Genomic DNA, 16,506 nt, shown 5'->3' with positions numbered 1-16,506 from the left:
TTTCAGACTGCTGTTATAATGTTTTATTGAAATCTATTATGCTGTTATACTACTGCTCTCATGATTTATTCACATAATGATATTGGTGTTATCATTTATTGACACATCTCTCTCTTTCCCATTAGTATATTTTGAAAAATTCATATATTTATATATATATATAAATTTGTATATAACTGTCCCCTAATAATGGCCTTCTAGGGGACATCCTGGAAACATGTCCCCTGCTGTACCCCTGTCCCCGTCCCCGAAATGCCATTGAACACAGATTATAAGTTCTTATTCTGCCTTTGTCATATATGTGCAATGTTTGCATACACTAATAAGGCACACATATGCATACATGCACACAAAATGTGCATGTGTAAATACACACATGCCCTATACGAGTTTAAAGTATGATTAATTATACAGACTTGCATTCCCCATAGTGAGCACATTTTCATAGCATCTAAATATCGGCTGTTGTTAAAAATGATTTTGGAGAAAAAAACCTATTCTATATTCTAGTCGTTGCAAATAATTTCTGGTGGCACTTATAAAGAGCATAAATGGATTTGATGTATTGTTCATTCTAAAAATCCTTTCTGTGCTGTTTACTAAGATTTACATTTGGTAATATAGATATCTTGACATAGTGAAAACTTATTTCACAAGACCTGCTTTCACGACTAGAGTAGTATATAGAAAGAGTTGAGCATATGTTCTCTCTATTAACCACCCAACCTTTTAATTATAGGGTCATTTTAAGAAATGGGTGGAGCTATGGAAAATTATTCTGAAGGATTTGTGTTTTCATGCATGTAGAATTTGCCCTAATGTTTCCACACAGGCATATTTTCCTGTTTTATACCAAGGTTAATCTTATTTTTGTGCGAAATTGGCTCCCAAGTCTATATTTTATTGAAATGTAATATGGTATTATAGTATGATGCTATCCAACTACTGTTAAAGCTGAGCATGTTCTCTGTATACAGATGAGCCATTTGTTGGTGCATCTGTTGGCTACTTTTCGGTACTCTTTCTTCTTGCTGGCCGTGCTTTGACTGTAAGTTTCTGTTCACAGACATTATTTAATGGTTTTTCAAATTGATATATATCTGATGGCTATCTTTAAACACGCCATACATGGCTCATTTTCTGTACTTTGGTTTTTGTCTAAACAAAATTAGATTCCAAATTGGCTAAATTGTTTAGATTAGAGTTGTTTATTCTTTATCTGATTACTGATCTCATTTCAGGTTCTTCTTTCACCTCCTTTGGTGGTCTATTCACCCAGGGTGTTGCCCGTATATGTTTATGATGCGCATGCAGATTCTGCTAAGAATGTCAGGTTGGTCTAGTGGATACCCTTTGCTTTGTCTAAAGGCCATCTTATCCTGTTACACAGGTTGCATTTTTAGTTAATTCAATTCAGATAATTGGTTCACCTTTGAGGTGCTTCCTTTTGTTGTCCCGTCCTATATATATAAGCTGCTAAGTTCTAGGTCAAAGATTCAGATCTATTACAGTCACTTATTTGTTGTTGTATTTCAGTTCTGCATTGCTATTACTTTTTGGGATTGCATTGGCAACAATGTGTTGGGGTGTTGTTGCAAGCCTGGAAATATACCCACCATTTGCAGGAGCTGCTGTTTCTGCCATAACACTTGTCGTGGCATATGGATTTGCTGTTTCCCGTCCATGCTTAACGATGAAGGTGATCTCAATTATTAGATTGTGTGACAATGACATTTGGTCGGGTAGTGCTTCCTTTTTACCCTTTCTTATTGGTAAACATTCAAACATTTGCGGACTACTTAGGGTTTGACATTTGTTTGTGATATATTTATTCTCATTTATACTCAAATGTGTACTTGTTTGCTGATAGATGATGGAGGATGCTGTAAACTTTCTCAGTAAAGAAACAGTTGTTCAGGCCATTGCTCGATCTTCTACAAAGGTAGGTTTTACGTAACTGACAATGAGCTCTTATTTCTCATAAAAGAAATTTTTTCCCCCAAGTGTTTGTTCATTTAATTTTTTAAATCAGAGATGATATCAGGCCTCATGGAATTTGGTTTGCTCCCATTATATATGATTTGGTCTTTGTAGGATTTGGACCATTTTTTCCATATACTAGACATCAACAATCTTTTAAAATTTTTGCTCTTCATACAAGACCAAAAAAATAAAATTATGAAACTATTTTACTATTCAATCTCAAAGAAATGTTTTGACTGTTCACTTAATAATGTTGTAAATATTATAATTTGTTTTAATTTCAATGTTAATGCTGGCATCACATGAAAAAATCTCAAACTGCCCAGGATAATGACCCAAACAGGAAACCCCAATAAGACTTAAAAGATGACTAGAAGGCTCTAGTAGCAAATAATAAACAGTGGTATAGGCCATATGCCTTACATATTAACTTGTAACACTCATTACTGCTCATAATTATATGCCATACCTCGATCCTATTACACATGTGATGCACGCATACCGCTTACATCTGTCATTTGGTACATACAAGGCATACCTCAAAGTAACGACATTTCTACTATGGAAGGAAAGGATGACAATCATTCAAGGTAGTTAATCTTCTGCAATAAGCTTAGCAAGACCATTCCATTCATTAATTTCATGGCTTTTAACGAAGGACAAATTAGATAGTTCTATCCCATTGTTTGTGAAAAAATCCACCACCCTATTTTGCAAGTTGGAATGCATATATACTAAATTCTCTGCTCTTTTTGAGTGCAATTCATTGTGCTTTACCAAGTGGATGAAAGAATATGTGCTCTAATTCCTTTCCGATTCAGATGAATTGGCAACCTATGAAGACAAAGTAAACAATCAAAGTTATACATTTACTAGTAGAATTTTAAAAAATTAAGAAACTATAAATACTAAAAATAAATATTCATTAATTGTTAAACTTGTCTAAAATTTTGATTGTGGGGGGCTGCAGGTGTTGGAAGAATTGGCCATGGAAGTACCAACAACTATGAGCATCCTTCCTAAACTCATCATGAAAAGCCTTGACATATTGACCATTTGAGTGCACAAAATCTATGAATTCATTCATAATTGTATCTCGCGATTCAACCTCAGGGAAGAGTCTGAAGAATGCAGCCTTGTACCCTTCAGTCACTTCAAAATCTCTATATGGGGCAAGCCTTTCTAGCAAAAAAAGAATCTGATTGCTGTAGTAGTTTGGACACAATGCAAAGCCAAGATGTAATGGAGTGGTCATCTTGTTCCATCTTTCTTCAACAATTGTATGCACTTGTTTGAAGACAGTCTCCTTAGGGTCTCGCTCTTTCACATTTATGATGCACTTCATCCTCAAAAGCATTGAGTTGATGCCATCATATATCTCTCCAATGCAAGGCCTATCCATGTCAGTATAGCTAATCATATTCAAAATTTACCCGATGAAACTAAGGAGATACTCAACACGATCCCACCATGAGTCATTTAATATTCTCTGCCTAATTTTTGTTGCCTTCTTAGTGTTGCTTTGCTTCCATATAGCCAATCTCAGCTAATCACCATTTTAGAAAGTGCCTCTCTAACTTTCACAAGTCGTCTCAAGATGATTGTGTTAGAGGCGAAACAGGTCTCTGCAGCCTGTAGTAGAAATTAAAACCAAAATGATTAAAATTATAAAACAAACTTTAAAGAAGAATATGATACACAATCAAGTTATGAATTTTAGAAAATGTAAAATTTTATACTATTTCGCTTACCTTCAATAGCTCTAATTTTGAAAATGATCTAAAAATTCCTTGAGACATGTGGTGGTTGATGATGTACATCTGGATGTCCTCAACCTCTGTATACACTTCTTAGATCCAATCAATTTTATTCCAAGGTTGCATGGGTACGGGGGTTCTTGGAGACGTCGGGTACTGGTATGGCTGTTTTTTCAAAATAGGAGACATGGGTACTTGGAGACGACAATTTTTTTTTTTAATATAATTTAATAATTTATAGAAAATCTGAAAATGTGATGACATTGAACTTTCAAAACAAGAAATAACATTAAGTATTAACTATGAAGTTTAGGATCAAAATACTATACAATCATTGTGTCACAGTTTCAAACTGATTAGTGATACTGATTACATATTGAAAATAGCTTAATAAACAGCAAGCTGATACGCAAACCAAAAACTGAAAGCAAAAATCAGAAATTTTATATTTATAAGCTACTCTTCTTCGCCATGATCATCCATATCAAGGTCCTCAGCTATGAGGCTCTCCAAATAGTTATCACTCTCGAATTCAGGTTACTCTGATGGTAGAATAACAGGGGGTAAATCAGCTAGTCCATCTGCTTCAACCACTTCATCTACAATGGCTGCAACTTCTCCATTAGGTGAAATTTGATCCCATTTTGCTGAAGGACCCTCATTGTATTTAGGATCTACACGAGAGAGAAGATGAAGTGAGCTATGAATGTACACCAGGTTCTCTGCTTTCTTTGATCCTAATCGGTTCCTCTTTAGTGAATGAATGAACCCATAAGTGCTCCAATTTCTCTCACAAGATGAAGAGCTAACCACTTGTGAGAGCAATCGTATTGCAAATGATTGCAATTCAGGGGCTTCACTTCCATGATTCCACCACCACTCTATAGGGTCTTTCTTTACTTTCATATCATATATAGCTTCCATAGAAGCAAAATCACCTTGCCCACGTGAAAGCTTATTCCATTGAGTCCTCATAACCGAAGCTTCCTCACCTCGGCCATAGATTTTTTTTAACCGCAGCCCAAAAGCCCTTCATTACCTCTCTATCCTGATACGGAGCTCTCTTTTTGGTCACTTCTATATCATACCATTTAGGATCAAGGGCATAGGCAGCATAATGAAGAGGTGTGTTAAGTTTGTTCCACCTTCCATGTAACTTTTCTTCTATCAAAGGATATAGAGAAATATCTTTTGCATTGGTTATCTTCTTTACTCTTTCACACATGGGATCTATTGCTTCATAAACCTCTCCCAAACATGCCTTATCTGAATCTGTAAATTTGATCACCTCACATATGGGCTTAATAAAGTCCACAACAAACTTAACATCAGCCCAAAAATGCTCATCAAGGACCATAGCTCTCACCTCAACTGCAATATCTGATGTAGATTGTTTCCAAGCTGCCCATGCATCACTAACAACCGTGGAACACAAAGCTCCTTTGACTTCACAAAGGCGGTCAAGAAGAATGAAGTAAGAAGCAAAACGTTTGTCAACAGGTTTGAGAAGTTCCACCTTGGCAAATTTACGATAAATGGCTTGTGTGTGGTGATGGTTATATATGAACATTTGTATCTTTCTGCCCTTCTCTATGAGATCTGAAATCCATTGGAACTTGCCAATACCCTTGAGAGCATTATTTAACGAATGCACACAACATGGTGTCCAAAATATCTGCCTGTACCTCTTTTGCACCAACATGCCTGCTGCTTTACAAACAAGGGCAACATCAGTAACAACTTGGACTACATGTGATGCCCCCACCTCTTCAATGCTGTCACATAGCTGGCTATGAAGAAATTCTGCATTTTTTTCTTGCTCTGAACAATCTATTGCCTTCAAAAAATAAGGCCCTTTGCTGCATGTTACCATGATATTAAGTAGTGGACGATTCCTAGCATTTGTCCACCCATCCATCACAATACTACATCCTTCTTGAGCCCACACTCTTTTCAATGGTGCAGTTTGTTCCTCTAATCGACTTTTTTCTTTATCAACTAGAGTAGTGCGAAACTTCTCATACCTAGGTGGTTTATAGCCTGCGGGTGCATTATTGATAGCACAGACCATCTCTTCATAGAATGGAGAGCGAGCAACATTAAATGGTATATCGTTTGCATAAAAGAATCGCTCAATGGTTGCATCAACTGCTTCTCGACCTTGCACATCAAACAATCTTCCAATGGGGTTTGAGCTGCCAATGTGTGGTTTTTTGTGACCCTATTCAATTGCTACATCTCTAGAAGTCACATCCACCTCTAACTCTATATTATGACTGTAAGCTACTGTAGTTGCCACGTTTGTTGAAGCATGAGAGCTTTGCATAGTAACTTTCCCATCAGCCCTTTCCTCTTCTCTCACAGCATCATATCTTTCAGACTCATTTGTACAAACTTCAACACCATTACATGGCAGGTGGAGGAAATGAGCCTTCACCCTCATGTATGTACCTTTCCATGCCAATGGACAAAGTTTACATTTGATAGTGGCTGTTCCACTTGATCCTTTTGGCCCCGAAACAAGGTCAACATACTTCCATAGTGGGTACAACCCTTGTCTTCCTCCACCCGACATTTTGAATGCTCAATCTGAATAAAAAATTAAAGTTTAAAACAAAAGAATATGAGGATTTTAATTTTTTTTCTTACTGCTCAATCCGGTAATATTACACATGGCTAATATTCTGGTAAAATGGCTAATATTACAAATTGAAATTATTAATAAATTAAAATATTAAATAAATTATTAAAATGCAATTTTAGTTTTTTTTAATTTAATAATAATATTTTTTATTTTCAAGTATATGAAGTTGAAAATAAAAAAAATATTATTATTACATTAAAAAAAATTAAAATTGCATTCATAGTATATTATCTGTGAAACATTCACATTTCACAGTTTATATATTGTGAAATAAATTATTATTATGAAATGTATATAAATTTTAAACTGTATATAATTATTAATATTATAATATTTTAGTTTTTAGTTTTTAGTTAAAACTATAAACAAATTCACATTTCATAGTATATGAACTGTGAAAAATGAAAAATCGATGAATTGCGTATTGTAACCAAGTAAAAATGTAGACGGACCCAGCAAAAACGTAGACAAAACTAAAATTTTAAAGCCGAAGTTGAATGCGAAATAAAAAAACCTGTTGTTGGCTGCAAATCGTGTTTAAATCTCTTGCAAATCCGAATCGTAAAACCAGTGTTTGGGCGCTATTCTGGACTTCGTGCGGCTGCAATTAGTGTTCACGCAAGGCAACTCGTTTTCGCACGACGTAAATGGATTCGTGTTAGGGTTTCGTTGACTTTTTGGCCGTCGTATGTGGTTGTGACATCGCAATTTTTAGGGTTTTTTCACCTTTTTCACGCGTTTTTTTATTTTTAATTTTTTTCCTGGCCCGGATATGTCGGGAGACGCCCTGCCGACTCCTGCCCACGTCTCCTGAAAGTGGAAACGCATCCACTGGCGACTCGCACATGGGATACGCTAACAAGTATCCGGTTCGGGTCTCCAGGGGTCCAGGGTACGTTTCCCTGCAACCTTGTTTTATTCCCATTCTTTTGTAGCATAAGGTTTAGTGAGTGGACTGCGCAAGTTGTCCAAAAGATATGTTGATATCGTTCCTCAACCAACAACCCAACATCTTACATTTCTTTGCATTGTCCGTTATGACTTGAACAACGTTATGAAGTCCCACAATCTCAATGGCTGCGATGAGAATATCAGCTATAAATTGTCAAACTTTTACCTACTTCTCACAATCCATGATAGTAAAAAACATTGCCTCTTTAGGGGAACTTGCTATGATATCAATCAAGCTACGACTTTTTTGCTTCTTTCCACGTATCTGAAATAATGGACACACCTGTCTCAATACATGAATCCCTTATGGGCTTCAATGCATCATCAACCCTCTTGACTTCTCTTTCCAACAAGGTGTCTTGTACCTTCTCATAACCTGGGTCCTTGTACCCTTTTGGAGCTTCAGTAAATTTTTTCAACATCTCTTTCCAGTATGGGGTGCAAACAACGTTGAAAGCCAACCCATTTGATAAATACATCTTGCTACATGTTGGTCGGCAATGTCTTGACTCTCATTTTGAAATGCAGATTCCAAAGGTCCCTTTGATCTTTGATTACAGTGGGTTGTTCACTTTGAAAATTAGGTGTGGCAAAAATTGGGGAAGCAGATGGTGGCTGCATTCACTTTGATCCTTTTTTAACGGGCTTATTTAATTTACGTGCTTCTCATTCATCTGCTTTTTCGTGCTTCTTGATATATTTTAACTCTGTCTCCTCTAGTATAGGTACACTTTTTTCTTGGGCAAGTTTTGATGCCTTTTTTAGGTGTTCCACACAAATGGGATTTTACCCAAAAATATGAACTAGAATGTTTTCTGCACCTCCTGGAACTGGTTGTAGCATATCAGCATATTTCCATGGAGGAGAATTTTGATTTGTTTTGAATGTAGGTTGACTAGTGGAGGTAGAACTAGTTGCCATTCTAATGTCTATGGCAAGAAGTTCTATGGCAAGAAGTTTTGTGTACTCGTTCAAAACAAAAAATAAAAATTAAACACAAAAAAAGATGTAGAAACCCTAGCTGTTTTGAATCTTTAATACATTCATAAAAGAATGGAAAAAAATAAATAGATAAACAAAACAAATAATTTATTTCATGTTTGTAAAACAAAAATGGAGGAAAAAAAATTATTGAAAAAAATCTTTTCTCTTTGCAAAAAATCCTTCTACAATCTTCTTGTGTAGGAATGAGGATTCAGTCCTTGGAAGTTTGCAAATGCGAACCGCACCCGGATCTGGCAGGCCAGGGTGTGATCCTTGCAACATAGTTAACTATATATCTTTAATTAATTATACATCCTTTTATGTATTTTAGGAAACAGAGATCAATATTTCTAAATTTGTTTTTTTTGGTCTTCTAGTCAATTTACAATTAGCCACTCTCCATTCTCGTGGTTTTTAAATAATTGATGGTATGGAAAAATCTTTTGAAAATATTTATTTCTTATTTAGGTTTTTATGTCTAGGACATACTTTATATTACATTGTTCATATTTTATGTTGGAGTGTTTTTTCCTAACCAATTTCTCATTCATCTAAACTTCTGTTCTTTGACACTAACATATTCTAACTTATTGCTCATTTATGTAAACAACTGGTCTTTTGCACTATTCAATTGGTTTATGATTTACTTCGTTTGAGTGAAAGATTGAGATTGTCTGCAATTGCTTGGTATGCCAGTTTTCTGATAAATGCCATTTAATCTATTTTATGGCAAAACAGGCCAGAAATGCTTTGTCAGGTACATACTCAGCACCACAAAGGTCCGCAAGTTCTGCTCCCCTTTTAGCTGGAGATCCAGCTGCTAGGAGAGACAGGGCTGGCAATATTGTGCTTCCAAGGGCAGATGTTGTGAAGCTTCGTGAATGCTTAAGGAATGAGGAAGCTGCTGCAGGCATATTATTTTGTAGCCCAAAACTGACCTTAACATACCGACATGAAGCATCTTCTGAAGTGGGGTACAGGAGAAAAATGTGTGCACATGCTCGCATTTTGGCATTGGAGGAAGCTATTGATACTGAGTGGGTATATATGTGGGATAAGTTTGGGGGTTATTTGCTTCTGTTGCTTGGTTTAGCAGAAAAAGCTGAAAGAGTACAGGTGAATTTGCATGTTGCTAGAACATATACTTATTTCTACTCTAAACATGGGTACTTTGGACATGGGTCATAATCTTGTCTATTAATATTTTGACAGGATGAAGTCCGCCTGCGGCTATTCCTGGATAGCATCGGTTTTTCAGATCTAAGTGCTAAGAAAATCCAAAAATGGTTGCCTGAAGATCGCAGGCATTTTGAAATGATTCAAGAAAGGTGACTATTTATATCGCCTGGATATATTCCCAAAGGTTCATTAACTTTATTAATGCTGCAATATTTTTTTTGGCTGTCTTCTAAAAGCACAATTTGAATTTCCTTCAGTTACATTCGTGAAAAAGAGATGGAGGAGGAATTGTTGATGCAAAGGAGGGAAGAGGAAGGGAAAGGAAAGGAAAGACGAAAAGTTTTATTGGAAAGAGAAGAACGAAAATGGAAAGAGATTGAAGCCTCTTTTATATCGTCTATTCCAAATGCAGGAAGCAAAGAGGCAGCAGCAATGGCAGCAGCTGTACGGGCAGTTGGTGGGGATGCACTTTTGGATGATGCAGGAGCACGTGAGAAGGTTTCTAGCATTGCACATCGTATTCTCACAGCACAGATGGCTCATCGAGCCGAACAGGTCTGTTATATATTGGAAAACCCACATAATAGATTGGGGCTGCTGCAATTTCTTCTTGTACTGAGAATATGCATACAAATGGTCTGTGTGTGTATATGTGGCGTCTTCCATTCTGTCTGATTATTAGTCATGATTTCTTTTAGTCTGAGCAATAATATTACTGAGCTTTGTTGGAAGCATTTAGTATTTTTTTTTGAAGGAGTGACTGCAACACATGCGATATACATATAATATTATAAGACTACCAATCAGCTTAGTATTTGAAATTTCTAAATTTTGAAAATTGTTCTCTATTGTAAAAAACAAAGTCACTATGCTTTAATTGCATTTGAGGTATGGTGTCAGGCATGGTACATCTGTGTGACGGTTGTGATTTATTTTTCACAAGCAGAAAATTATGGCTACCACTGATATGGTGAAGACAAAGGGAGACTAAATTTCTACCATAGGTTAGATACTATGTTATTCACAGTGTAGATGATTTTGGGAATTATTTTCATTTGACATTTTCAATTATCTCTGAGAGTTTGGTACAGACTCACTCGTGTCCTTGCCTTGCACTCTTGTGGTATGTGTTAAATTCGTGCCCTAGATCAGTACTCAGATTTGTAATTTAGTAAACTATAATCAAGTAAATTCAAGAATGAAACAAGGAGCCAAGAGACAAACACAAATAACCTGGGAAAACCTCCAATGAGGAAAAACCCAGCATTAAAGACCCACAGGTCAGATTATGTATTCACTCTCATTGCACAATATACAATACTGAGCTTGCTTTTCTGAATCTGATCTTTACATATCAGATCTGCCCCTTTTGCATGCTTCAAGACTGCACCAAAATGCCCTAATTTTTCTTGAATAAGTTCACACAATCCTTGGACAAGTTCGCACAATCCTTGGGTAAATTCGCACCTCTTATTTGCAGAGCTAGTTCGCATATTCCTCAATCGTTAAATTGTATTTGCAAGATGACTTTATTTATATGAGTCCTTAGCCTTTATTAAGTCCAAGTCGGCCTCCCTCTTTTGGCACCAATTTATTTATTGTGGCGTGGAGTATTTAGGGTGGCGTGGAGGTATAGGGCTGGGCTCAACTTGGGGGCACGTTACCCCTTTAGGATAGGACCCTGTCCTATATGGGTTCGGATGTTGCCTTAAGGCAATCCGAACCCATCTTCACCTAGTTACAAACAACAGTATGTAGTTTAACAATTCTTTTCCTTTATCTAGGCGTTGTAAAAACATACCAAAAGGCATGACCCATGAAACTAGATCTTGTGCAAAATGATTCAGCTTATAATAAAATCAAAATTAGGATTTGTCAAATCAAGCAAATTCCAAAATAATTTACCCTCATGAATATGTTATATTTCAAATAAGAACTCTAACCACTCTAATATAAATTATTGTAGTAAAATCAGTCAATCAAGTTTGTATATCATTTTCTTTTAAAAGCAAAATTGCCCAATTTCCATCTGTGGTGATACATAGCTACTGGCAATCCTAAATGTATGAGAAGATATGCAATGTTTGCCAGGTTTTACTCCATAATTGTAAATTTATCAATATTCATAAATATGCAGTTTGACAGTGTGTGAAAACAGACATTGTGTAGCTCAAGTCTGAGTCTATCTACACAACTGCGACCCATTACCTTGGAGAATTGTTTGTGTAATATGTCAGTTTCAAATGGATAGCTGTTACCTGTGAATGTTGAACTATCAAAATCAGGGTTCTTGCATAATATTATATAGTTAGTTTCTACAGTTCTGTTCTCCTATCAAATGTTTGCTTTTTTAAAGCAAAGCCCAAATTAAGTTTATAAAAGATGTATGTTGAACGCTCAAGTTTAGAAAAACAGAAGTAATGGTATTTAAGAAATATGAAGAATCATAAGTGACTTGGAAAATGCCACCAAGGATTTGTTTTTAAGAAAGCATATTTTAGGGACACCGTGAGTTCCTCACAGCGAGAGCAATATTGGGTGTTTTAAACTAAAGAAAATATAAAGCAATATACCCCTTAGTATATAAGAGTGAAGGGCCTATTCCAATTTATTTTAGTCAATATGTATTGAGGGTGGTGGCATTGGGTGAATAAAAATTGTATTTATGAGAGCTCCACAGGGAGGCATCCTTGGGGAAAAATCTGCACACTGGCGAATGTGGGCAGATGGATTAAATGTCGCAGGCTGCCTCTCTTGACATGCAGAGTGGCTCTGCAGTGCAGGGAATGTCCCTGGGGACATTTCCCTTGAAGGGTGTCTGGGAATGGCTGGGGACAGCATGGTGTCCCCACTTCATCTAATAAAGATGATCTTTTTTTAGAATTGTATTTGAACTCTATTAACAGAGAAGAAAATTAGTAAAGAATAAGGATATTTGACTTTTTCAACTGCACAGCCCTTATTGTTAACCTCCATCCTGGCTGTTACACAACCATGCTTTTGTAACATCTACAATATTCTCTTTATTCAGTCTTATTAGAAAAATTAAATTCTTTAACTTAATATTGGTTTTATCCTCTTTTTTAAACCTTGAATTTCAACTAAACACAAAAATTAATCATGTAAAAGTTTGATTTTTCTATCAATACCTATGTGATGTCTGCAATTTGGCAAAATTGTAAATTTTTACTTCACCTCTTGTGCTTAGTACATTTCATAATGTTCTGCTGTATTTGTTATCTCTAATCAAAGGCCAGCTTGAAGTGGGCAAAGAAATGGTCTGCTCTATGGATTTAGGAGTTAAAAGTGGATTTAAAAATTCTCACATTCTCACAATGTGGAGAATGCAAGAACTCATTTAGTCATTAGATCCTTGTGTGTAACTCTTTAATTTTGTATTGCAAACATCGATGAAATCATGGAATTTAATATAAATTTTAAAGTATAAGATTATTTTTTGTTGTCTCTGTGCTGCCATGTCTTAGAGACTCTGTGGAACTTTAGTATTTAAATATTTTATCTTAATTTGCTTGTGGTCAAATGGTTGTAAATCATTTTGTTGACAGCAATAACATTAGAATTTACGATAGTAAATTTGTGTAGTGTAACAACCTATTTATGCCTTATACAATATTTATAAAGTTAATATGTAATATAATAATAAATTTATAAATGAAATTAATTTCGCCCTAGTTACAATGGCTACATGAGGCAGGGACAAGACTTGGGCCTAGAAGACGGAGCATATCAAATAGTATTATTGGATCCAGGATGGGTTTAGATATAATCAGGGATAACCTCATTTAATATCTTCATTTAATATATGGGGAGCGAACCACATCAGAAAACAAGGTGGTTTGTGGTGGATTGGGCAGTCAATCAAGGGCAGACAAATAATGTGAAATTTTTCATTGCCTTCATTGTGTCTGTGGTTACATTGCCTCTCCTCCCTTGGCTTTTACTCTCTGGTTTGGTGAAATCAACATGCTTTCCATGGGTGGTAAAGCGAAGAGGATATGACAGGATTGTGGGGTGGAGGTGTAAAGAGTGAAGGGATGGCAGTGGAAGGAGGGGATTAATAGCACCAAGATGGTGGAGAATTATTTCATTCATCGAGAGTGAGATTTCCAATCCAGACCTCTCTTATTGTGGGCTGTGTATTTGGGAGCTTCCCAAGGAGATGGATGGGGTTCCATGTGTTGGTGTTAGAGATGCTATGTTGAAGAGGCTGTTGGATCTTGGCCAATCATTGGGATGGTAGAATGTTCTCGACATAACTCAATCACTTAGATGCACAACTATGCTTTGCTTTGTAGGCATCTTCTTGCTCCACGATGATATTAATGGCGTTGTAAATTAGGCAAAATCTTTCATCAATTGCAAGCTTGAGCATTTTCATATTTTAAAAGAAAGGCAAGCATAGATACATCAAGGCATTAAAGAAATACTAAATAGCAAAGGTCCTCAATGTTAAGCTCTTATTGGAAGCCAACATTGGTAAGTTTGTAAACAACCTGGTTGAGGTACGTCCGCTTCCTAAGTTAGAAAGAAGTGATAAATGTAAACTTGCATATGGGGTCTTTGTGAGGCTTGCATAATTTGTGCTACCACCCTTCCACAAGGCTCATTACGGCACACTTGTCTGCAATGGTTTTTCTCTACCCTCCAACTAATGGTAGCTTTTTTCATTTCTGGGTTTTTTTTTGGGGATGGGTCTGTATGGATTTTGAGGCTTGTCCACGTTTTTTGTGTGGGATTGTTAAATCATTATTACATAGGTCTCTGGTTGGATTAGTTTCAATATTGCTTCTCTATGTGTGTAAAGGCGCACATGTACAGAATTCATTCTATATATGCTAATGATTTTGGCTATTGTTAAGATGTATCACAGTTCACTTTCTCACTTGTGCTCTACTTGTGTTGATTTCAACATAGCCTTCTGTTTGGCATTTGGTTGTATATGATGAAGGTGAGGGTGTTTTGGAATGAAATCAATATAGTGTGAAGGTTTTATTTCTGGTTTTTGAGCTTTTTTTCGTATGGCTGCAGTTTGGAAGATATTGGAGAATGGGCATGGTTGTGGCGTTTGAGTGTTTTTCATTGCTTATGTGGTGGGATAATTTTTTCCAAGGTTTTCAAGGAATGATGAGGTTAGGATGGATGCGATTTTTAAATGGATCTTGGGAGCTCAATGCTACCAGAATTTGGGCTTCAAATGCTCTTTTTTGGTGGCTTTTGGGTGCCTAACTCAGGTGTATAAGCAAAAATCTAAAGTTAATATTAATATCTATCATTAGTTTCTTAATATTCAATATTATATTAAAACTATAAAGAAAGTTAATGCTCATAAATATTATTAATTTTATTGATGTTTGATATATAATACTAGGCAATACTATCTTTATTAAAACATGATTTGATTTAAATTAATGAGGGACTATGGCTTATTTTTTTGTTTTGTTTGTTATATATAGTCATATGAAGTCAGCAATTAAATGTGCTAACATTAGAAAAGTTACTTGTGATTAAATTTGTATTAACTATTGAGGCTTGCAACTAAATTGGGCAATAAAATCAACATAAGAAAAGTAAGGGTCAAACCTATTGCAACAAACAAAGAAGGGTCGCCAGGAATGATGGGTCCATTAGAGGCAAGCCAAGCAATAAAAAAGACAAGCAACACCCAGCATAACAAAAATTCAAATTTGAAGGGAGTAGACAACTCTTGCAAAAAGTTGTGGCGAAAATAGACACCCAAGCAGACCAATATTTTTGTTTTGTAGTCAGTCAGCCAGAAAAGTAATTAGAAACAAAATCAAATATTAAAGAAACTTTTTGTTTTGCAGTGTTTCTGAACAAATTTCTCTATGTTCTAGATATAGCCACAGTTAAAATAATGCCTCCTACAAGAAACCCTTAAGTAGACTGACACAACATTCAAGCTGTGTTCCATAGGGCCTCTAGGGGACAAGCTGGTACATTGTAAAATTGAATTGTACAGTAACGTGAATCTTAAATTAGTTTTTTTTGTATTCGTTTAGTTGCAGCTAATATAGTATCCATACAAAAATTAATAGCATTTTCTTGGAATGTGCATTTAGTCTATTATGATTTTATGTGCAATGATATTTCTTTTATCACATATTTAATCAGTGTTCCACGGGGACGCGTCCCCCCCCTTTTTGGACGCGTCCCCCCGTCAGAAACGTCCCCACGTCCCTGCGTCTCCCAGGGAGACGTGGAGACGTGGAGACGTCTCCTTGGTAGACGTCTAGGTGTCTCCAAGAGAGACATGGAGACGCCTCCACGTCTCCTTGGGAGACGTTTGGGCGTCTCCATGTCCTTCGAGAGACGTTTAAAATTAAAATTAAAAAAAAAAGTGATTTTTAAAGTTTTTTGAGGGTTAAGGGGTAACTCTAATTGGATGTGGGCCAATAGAAAAATAACACCCGACGCCTTTAGATAATAATAAAAGTATTTTTGGCCTCGCGAGGCGCTGCCCCTCGACCCCGCCCTGTATCGCGATAGGGAACGTGCAAGGGGCGCTGCCCCTCGACCCCGCCCTGTATCGCGATAGGGAACGCGCAAGTGGCGCTGCCCCTTGACCCCGCAAGGGGCGATGCCCCTTGACCCCAACTTGGGGGCGCTGCACCCAAACCCCCGTTGAAAAATATAGGGGGAAACCGCATCGATAGAAGTAGGGAAAATCTAACCTCCAAGTCTGATTAGGCTCCATATAACAACACAACTTAGAAATCTTGGTATTTAGATTTAGTATTTCAAATTTCCTATAGTCTCATTTGAAATGTAATTCTTACTCTGTAATACTGTCATACATCTTTTCAAAACTAGTTTTTCAAGTACTATATGTATATGTATAACTATATCAGCACCACCACCCCGCCTCCCCCCCGCCGCCGTCCCCCCGCCGTCCCCAAACTTAGGCCCTTGGTCCCCTCGTCCCGGAAACGCGTCCCCCCCGTCCCCCCGTCCCCAACGCTCGTGGAA

General features: G+C 36.6%; 1 protein-coding gene across 3 annotated transcripts in view; it reads left to right on the top strand.

Moving 5' to 3' along the window:
* Positions 1-16,506, top strand: part of LOC131066898 (calpain-type cysteine protease DEK1) — a 164,789-nt gene that overhangs the window by 98,386 nt on the left and 49,897 nt on the right. For all 3 annotated transcript variants that reach the window (XM_058001774.2, XM_058001773.2, XM_058001776.2), the window contains exons 15-21: positions 978-1,048; positions 1,242-1,333; positions 1,537-1,699; positions 1,871-1,942; positions 9,058-9,435; positions 9,532-9,647; positions 9,756-10,053. In XM_058001774.2, the coding sequence (XP_057857757.2) occupies positions 978-1,048; positions 1,242-1,333; positions 1,537-1,699; positions 1,871-1,942; positions 9,058-9,435; positions 9,532-9,647; positions 9,756-10,053 (1,190 nt within the window). The remainder of the gene's footprint in view (positions 1-977; positions 1,049-1,241; positions 1,334-1,536; positions 1,700-1,870; positions 1,943-9,057; positions 9,436-9,531; positions 9,648-9,755; positions 10,054-16,506) is intronic.

This window comes from Cryptomeria japonica, chromosome 9 (genome assembly GCF_030272615.1).
Source record: "Cryptomeria japonica chromosome 9, Sugi_1.0, whole genome shotgun sequence".
Classification (NCBI taxonomy): domain Eukaryota; kingdom Viridiplantae; phylum Streptophyta; class Pinopsida; order Cupressales; family Cupressaceae; genus Cryptomeria; species Cryptomeria japonica.
This window is presented reverse-complemented; position numbering and strand designations above follow the sequence as displayed.